General features: G+C 55.9%; 2 protein-coding genes across 2 annotated transcripts; one reads left to right on the forward strand and one right to left on the reverse strand.

Moving 5' to 3' along the window:
- Window positions 1-473: 473 nt before the first annotated feature.
- On the reverse strand, window positions 474-3,699 carry LOC103633203 (anthocyanidin 3-O-glucosyltransferase 2). Its single transcript, XM_008654897.4, has one exon. The coding sequence runs from the start codon at window positions 2,278-2,280 to the stop codon at window positions 799-801; it is 1,482 nt and encodes a 493-aa protein (XP_008653119.1). The 5' UTR covers window positions 2,281-3,699; the 3' UTR covers window positions 474-798.
- Window positions 3,700-4,559: 860 nt separating this feature from the next.
- LOC103633204 (anthocyanidin 3-O-glucosyltransferase 2) lies at window positions 4,560-6,995 on the forward strand. Its single transcript, XM_008654898.4, has one exon. The coding sequence runs from the start codon at window positions 5,434-5,436 to the stop codon at window positions 6,874-6,876; it is 1,443 nt and encodes a 480-aa protein (XP_008653120.1). The 5' UTR covers window positions 4,560-5,433; the 3' UTR covers window positions 6,877-6,995.
- The last annotated feature ends 863 nt before the right edge of the window (window positions 6,996-7,858 follow it).

Raw genomic sequence — 7,858 nt, forward strand, 5'->3', positions numbered from 1 at the left:
ATATGTTGTATCTCCATAAAATTTCACGATTTTTTGAGGCTATTTATGTATTATTGATTTCTTGTCATAGAAAATCATCAAAATACAATTAAATCATTAAAATATTGTTTAAACAAAAAATTGATGTATTACAAAGTCATAGATCTCTTCAAGCTCTACAATTTTCATATAAACTTTATCTTCATCCGATTTCATATGTAAAAGTTATGATTTTATAACTATATTATGCAGAAAAAGAAAAAACGGGTACCCGAATTCCGGGTACCCGTATCCGACCCGGGATTTTCGGGTACTGACCGGGTATTAGTGATTCCGTATCCTACCCGTATCCGAGATTCAATATCCGGGTAATATCCGTATCCGTCCCGATAAACAAAATACCCGTATCCGTATCCGAAATTACGTCCCGTTTTGGTACCCGTATCCGATACACGTTCCGGGTACTCGTCCCGTTTTCATCCCTAGACACGGAGTAGAGAAGAGAAAAGTAGATGGAAGGTGGCGAACTGGCGATGGAAGCACAGTACAACGTGTACGGTATCATAAACATATGATACCTCCGAGCGAGTAGACATGGAGATCGATCATTACACAAGACATAAAACCTGAAGTCCCACGGCGATACCGATAAGCACTAGCTGCAAACTGCTCTCTCTCGTTTTCTCTCTCTCTCTCTGTGTGTGTGACTGACTGACTGTCGACTCCGGGAAGCTCAAACACGGAAGTCCACTCCTTCCATGACGAAGCGGACAGCCGGACACCGTCGCGAACGTCTGGAATCTTGGACTCATTCAATTCTCAAATGAGCGGCTGCGGCGCCTTGAAATGAGCAGTAGCTGTATTTGCACCCTTGCGAATCGCATGACGCAGCCTCTCCAGCGCCGCGTACGACGACCCGCGCTCCTCAACGGCCTTGCGGCACGCGGCCTTCATCTCGTGGGCCTTCTCCCGCGCCTTGCGCCCCTCCTCGCCGCCGCCCATGAGGGCCCTCACCGCCCGCTCCAGCTCCGCGGCCTCGACGAAGTTGTCGCGCCTCCTGTCCACCTCCATGGCCACGGCCACGCCCACGACGGCCACGAGCTCGAACGCGTTCAGGTGCTGCTCCGCGTACAGCGGCCACGGCGCCAGCGGCACGCCGTGCCACAGGCTCTCCATCGTCGAGTTCCACCCGCAGTGGGTCACGAAGCCGCCCACGGCCGGGTGGGCGAGCACCGCCTTCTGCGGCGCCCACCGCGGCCACACGAGGCCCCTGCCCCTGGTCCGCTCCAGGAACCCCGCGGGGAGGAGCTCGTCCAGGTCGGCGTCCGACGGGTGCCGCGATCCGGCCGCGGGAGGCCCGCGCAGCGCCCACAGGAACCGGTGCCCGCTCCGCTCCAGCCCCGCCGCGGCCTCGCGCGCCTTCGCCGCGTCGAACCAGCCCAGGCTCCCGAAGCAGAGGAACACCACCGACGCACGCGGCTGCGCGTCGAGCCACCGGACGCACGCCTCGTCGCCGGACGCACCTCCCCCCGCACCGAGGTTGAGAACCGGACCGATCGGGTACAGCGGCGGCGCCGGCCGTCCCGGCACGCACCGGCCTCCGGCGATGGCGGCGAGCAGCCCCGGTTCGAGCTCGGCCACCGTGTTGACGACGATGCCGTCGGCGTCCATGAAACGCCGGCCGTGGTAAACGAACCACGTGAAGTTGGGGCTGTCCTTGCGTCCCAGGAACCCCGGGACGCTTGCCGCGGGCACGGGCGGCAGGCCCGGCACGTCGACCGTGCCCTCGAACGTCTCGAAGTCGGCGGCGACAGTCTCGGCAAGGGCCGGCAGCCTCAGCGTGAGCGCGAGCAGCGCGGCCGTGGAGGTGAAGTAGACGTACGCCGGCACGGCGAGCCCGCGCGCCACGTCCAGCACGGCGGTGGCGAAGAAGTCGACCACGAGCGCCGCGGCGCCGAGCTCCCGCGCCGCGGCCTCCACGTGCGGCCTGTGGAGCTCCAGGTACCGCGACTTGAACTCCTGCAGGTTGCCGGCGCAGTCCGCCGGGGGCTCCACGGCCGGGAGGTGGTGGAACCGGACGCCAGCAATGCCGGACTCCGCGACGCGCCGGACGTGCGCGCCCACCTCGGCGGCCGACTCCGGCGTCGGCGGCCGCACGACGAGGACGGTCACCGTGAACTCCCGGCCCAGGCCGTCCCCGCCGCCCGCGCCGTGGCCCAGCAGGCGCTTCCCGGCTTCGATGAGCGACATGAGGTGGCCGGAGCCCGGCTCAGGGAGGAGCAGCACGTTGAGGCTCGCCATATCTCACCCTCCTCTCCTTCCTGTGCTGACAAAAGCTTGTGCAGCTGGCGCTGGCTAACTGCACCTGCACGCAACTGTGCGTTGTGGTTCAGTCTGAACTGAACAGGCTCTATATATAGGCCGTAGCGAGCGAGCACGAGCACAGAACACAAGAAGGATCGGGGGGCAGTCTGAACTCTGCAGAGTCCAGTGCGTTCACAGTCCGGTCTCTTTCGTTGTTCCATTTCTTTTGTTGAGAAAATCGGTCTTGCACTCTAGCTCTGCACAGAGAGACACGGTATTGGGGACAGAGCTAGTAGGGAGTGAGCACATGTATAACCTTTTTTGGTACAAAGAGAGGAGCAACCAACCACTTCATGCTCCACGCGGCCGGGCTCACCACCGGCCTCCTTCCATAGCGGGAGAGCGTTGCTTAAATTATTAAATGCTTTGCGTTGACCCCTTCGGTCCCATTTGTACTCACATGGTTGGCACAGAGATTCAAATGCCTCCCACCTCCCACGTTGTTGCACAGTGTTTTGCCCATCAGAATATTTCATGACACTTCCTAAGACAGATCACGCGGCGTGCATGTTTTTGTCAAAAACTTATCCCAATTCCCATCCCAACCATGTGGCATGCTCGCTCCCATTATACCCACATAGTTGGCACGGAGATTCACCGACTCCCACGTCCCACGTTATCGCACAATGATTTGCCCATTTTAGAATATTTCATAACACGTACATACTCTCCCTAATACAAATCGCGTTACGTGCTTGTTTTGTCAAAAAAAAAACTTATCCTAAAACCATGTGGCAACAAGGCAGGAGAAAAAGAATGTTATATTGCACGCATGTGCTACGTCGTGCCTGTTGTTTTGATAAAAAAAATGGTGTCTCCCTAACCACCTTGTGTGAGAAAACGCAATAGAAAAAGCTCACCGAGAAAAAAAAAATGTAGAACAATTTTGATCATTCTTCAGCACATATTTGTAGGCTTTAGGTCTTTAGAACATATTGGTCTTCAAGCCCATAATTATGGAATACATGGAGTTAAGGGGTTTTTCTCTCCCTGCATCATGTAGCTTTCTAATTAAGTTGTCTTATGCCAATTCCTCGAATGTATTTGTGGAACCTAGAGACTACCATAGAATTTGCCAGCAAATTTGCTGCGGACACAAACTTTGCTGCGAACACAATATCAGGTCTTGTGTAGTTCGTCAGGTATATTAGTGCTTCAATGGTTCTCAAGTAGGGGGACTCTAGGTCTAAATGGGTCCCTCCACTTTGTATGAGTAGATTGGTGCACACAAACATTCCTTCCTCCAGCAGGTGCTCAAGCTGCAGTCTCAAGCTGAGCTTCATTTTACCAAAGTCCCTTTATCTCATATTCTTTCTTGAGGTAAGACATTGCTTCCTCAATGTCATTTGTAGTGCTAATGATATTCAAATCATTGACATTAACTAAGATGATGCAGGAGCCTTTCAAGGAGTTCACCGTTTGTGTAACCCCTCTCTAAAAGAAAATTACTCGAACGGTTGAACCATATCCTTTTGAATTGTTTCAACCCGGACAATTTACCGCTACATGCAGACTCTAGACATAAAGCAGTTTGGATATAGTTTCGGGATCTTCCAAAACAACAGTAAAAAACTATACAGGATTAATATTTCGAACTTTTTATATAAGTAAATAGGTGCCTTAGAAAATGATCTAAATGAATCAAAACAACAGTAACAATTAAAATCAAAGAATCAATCTAGAATTAAAATATACATGTAATTAATCAAGAGAGAGAAACAATGTTAATACACTAATCTAGCATATTCAACTCTTGCCACCAGCCCCTCCTCTGAGCTGCTGCCTGCTGGGCTCCCGCTGCTACAGGCCGCGCCCTCAGGCTACCACGGGCCTGCGTCAGCAGCGTGGGCCCCTCTTCACACACGTCTGGGCCGGTGCCACCTTTGGGCTGTGCCTATTCACTACGTGGGCCGCACGCCCCTTATGAATCCGCTCTACCCAACCGTCTGGTGCTGCCAGCCTGCTGCTCCTCGCGGGCCGTATGCGACGCCCACGCACGCCTCCACATGGGCGGCTGCCCAGGCCGTCGCCGTTGCCTGCTGTGTGCCGCACAGCTCGCCTCGAAAGGCAAAGCGTGGGCTGCAGCAGCGCAACTTTGGAGCCCGTCTGCACCCGATCCCCACCCCCCCCCCCCCCACCCCCAACAACAAGGGGACATATCTAGTGCACATAAAAGACTAATGCACATGGTACACATATTAAGTTATTATCACTCATTTTAGATCTAACATCTCTAGTTGATTATTCAATTTACAAATAACACCTTCCACCGCTACACATCACCACGTTGACGGATGTCCTTAGTAAAATGTACCAAACAACTAGAGACGTTAGATTAAAATGAGTGGTGCTGATTTAATATGTGCACCATGTACACCAATGTTCCATGTGCACTTAAATATGTTGTCCACAACAAAAGTCACGGAGGCCAAACTGTACTGATTAGTTTGGAAAGCTTCATAGTCAAGCCAGGATTGGCTATCCGCCTAGAACACTCCCTTGAGATGACTGTCACCTCTCCATCTACCACAGGTCATTGATCAAGCGTCGCGGGACCCGCATCACTGTCATACTAGAGATTTTCCACGCCGGCCGGAGAGTCACAGACACAGACATACGGATACGGACAAGCTTGGACAGCCACGGTCCAAGATTGAGGCGTGGTGCAGCGTGGCTTACACGGCGCTGCGACACCTGCGTGCGAATTGCGATGCCTCGCGGTAGAATCACTTGGCCACAGGCGTGGCCAAGTCCACGAAGAAAAGTGTTGCCTATGGTTCAGGATTTCATCGGACATAGCAGATTGTTTCGGAGAAACATGCGTCGCATCTGCTGAAGAAAAGTACGGTTCCAAGTCCCGTGCTCGCCCATCCTGTCATCCTGGGCGACTGATCGGGCCCCGTGGGTGGTGGTGGTGGGTGATCACCTTCCACAGCCTAATCAGTGCCAGTCACCTTCACCGTCGATATATTTTTAAATTTTTGATACAACCGGCTATTCATCTGTATTCGTTTCACTTGGCTGCTTGCTTTGGTTACCCAAGGAAAAAAGCACTGAAGTAACGGTTACGGCCAAACACCGACTGTTCCAATGGCGACGCCCGCGCTGGTGCTCCTACCGGAGTGGGGGTCCGGCCACCTCATGTCCATGCTCGAGTCCTGTAAGCGCGTCCTCCTCAGCAGCAGCGGCGGCAAGGCCTTCTCCATCACCCTGCTCGTGATGCGCCCGCCGACGGCCGAGGCCACCTCCGAGGTGGAGGCGCACGTGCGGCGCGAGGCCGCGTGCGGGCTGGACATCCGCTTCCACCGCCTCCCCGCCGTGGAGGCCCCCACCGACGCCGTCGGGGTCGAGGAGTTCATCGCGCGCTACATCGGCCTCCACGCGCCGCACGTCCGTGACGCCGTGGCCGCCATGGCGTGCCCCGTGGCCGCGCTCGTGCTCGACCTCTTCGCCGCGCCGCTGGTGGACGTGGCGCGGGGCCTCGGGGTGCCGTCCTACGTCTTCATGTCGTCCACGGGGGCCATGCTCGCGCTCATGCTGCACCTGCCCGTGCTCCACGAGTCCGTCCCCGCCGTGGACTTCGACGAGATGGAGGGGGACGTGCCGCTGCCGGGGCTGCCGCCGGTGCCGCCGGACTCCATGCCGTGCCCCGTGGCGGACAAGAGGAGCCCCAACTACGCGTGCTTCGTGCGCCTCGGCGACCGCTTCATGGACGCCACGGGGGTCATCGCCAACACAGCGGACGAGCTCGAGCCGGGGCCCCTGGCGGCCGTCGCCCGGGGCCGGTGCGTGCCCGGCCGGCCCGCGCCGCCGGTGTACCCGATCGGCCCCGTGCTGTCGCTCGGCGGCCGCTCGCCGTCTCACGAGTGCGTCGCGTGGCTGGACGCGCAGCCGCCGGGGTCCGTTGCGTTCCTCTGTTTCGGGAGCATGGGGTGGTTCGACCCGCCGCAGGTTGCGGAGATCACTGCCGCGCTCGAGCGGTGCGGCCACCGCTTCCTGTGGGTCCTGCGGGGACCACCCTCGGACGCGTCCGGGTCGGAGCACCCGACGGACGCGAACCTCGACGAGCTGCTCCCGGAGGGGTTCTTGGAGAGGACGGGGGGCAAGGGCCTGGTGTGGCCGACGTGGGCGCCGCAGAAGGAGATCCTGGCGCACCCCGCCGTGGGCGGCTTCGTGACGCACGGCGGCTGGAACTCGGTGCTGGAGAGCCTGTGGCACGGCGTGCCCATGGCGCCGTGGCCGCTGTACGCGGAGCAGCACCTGAACGCGTTTCAGCTGGTGGCCGACATGGGCGTGGCCGTGCCGCTCAAGGTGGACAGGAAACGGGGCAACTTCGTGGTGGCCGCGGAGCTCGAGCGCGCTGTGCGGTCCCTGATGGACGCCGACGGCGAGCAGGGGAGGAGGGCGAGGGAGAAGGCCGCGCGTATGAAGGCCGTGTGCCGGAAGGCCGTGGAGGAGGGCGGGTCGTCGCACGCGGCGCTGCAGAGACTCGCAGAGGCGCTCCACGACGGCGCCGTGATCCCGAAGAAGTGAAACGCGGCCGCTCCATGTTCCTTTGTTTGGTGATGTTTCATGGAATACTATGCGCGCGTAATTGTTTTTTTATACCAATAGCGCAATAACAGTAATAATACAAATTTAGATTACAATAAGTAGCAAGTTGCATCAAACTAACATACTTAGTGTCCAATAATAATGTATCTGCAAAATTTACATAGGCAAGCATAGTTGTAAAAAGGCTCCAACAGTTAGAGCCGCAGAACAAGACATGTCTGGTGTGGCACCGGACTGGTGCCACAAGAAGACAACAACGCAAACAGTCGACAGCTCTCGAACCCTAACGGTTGGGTGACGTGGCGACGCACCGGACTGTCCGGTGCGCCCATCGACAGCAGCCTTCCCCAATGGCTTATCGGTGGTTGAGGGCTATAAATACCCCCAACCACCACAACTCCAACCATCCAAGTCTTCTGATGTTTTCATTCAATACAAGAGATATTGCATTCACTCCTAGACACAAATCAAAAGATCAAAGCCTCTTCAAGTCCCAAATTCATTCCAACCACCTAGTGACTTGAGAGAGTGTTTGTTCGTGTTCTTTGCGCTCTTGTTGCTTGGATCGCGTTCTTCCTTCCTCATTCTTGTTTCCAAGAGACTTGTAATCAAAGCAAGAGACACCAAGTGTGTGGTGGTCCTTGCGGGGTCTAAGTGACCCGTTTGATTAAGGAGAAAGCTCACTCGGTCTAGGTGACCGTTTGAGAGAGGGAAGGGGTTGAAAGATACCCGATCTTTGTGACCACCTCAACGGGGACTAGGTTCTTTGAAACCGAACCTCGATAAAACAAATCACCGTGTTCATCCACTTTATTTCTTGGTTCATTTGTTTTTCCCCTCTCTCTCGGACTCAGATTTAATTCTAATGCTAACCCCGGCTTACCGGTGGAAGTGACAAGTAAATAACTTTAAACTCCACGTCTAGTTTGCTTTTATAAAGATTTCGGAGCAGTAAAATAGG

This window comes from Zea mays, chromosome 7 (genome assembly GCF_902167145.1).
Source record: "Zea mays cultivar B73 chromosome 7, Zm-B73-REFERENCE-NAM-5.0, whole genome shotgun sequence".
NCBI classification, from domain to species: Eukaryota; Viridiplantae; Streptophyta; class Magnoliopsida; order Poales; family Poaceae; genus Zea; species Zea mays.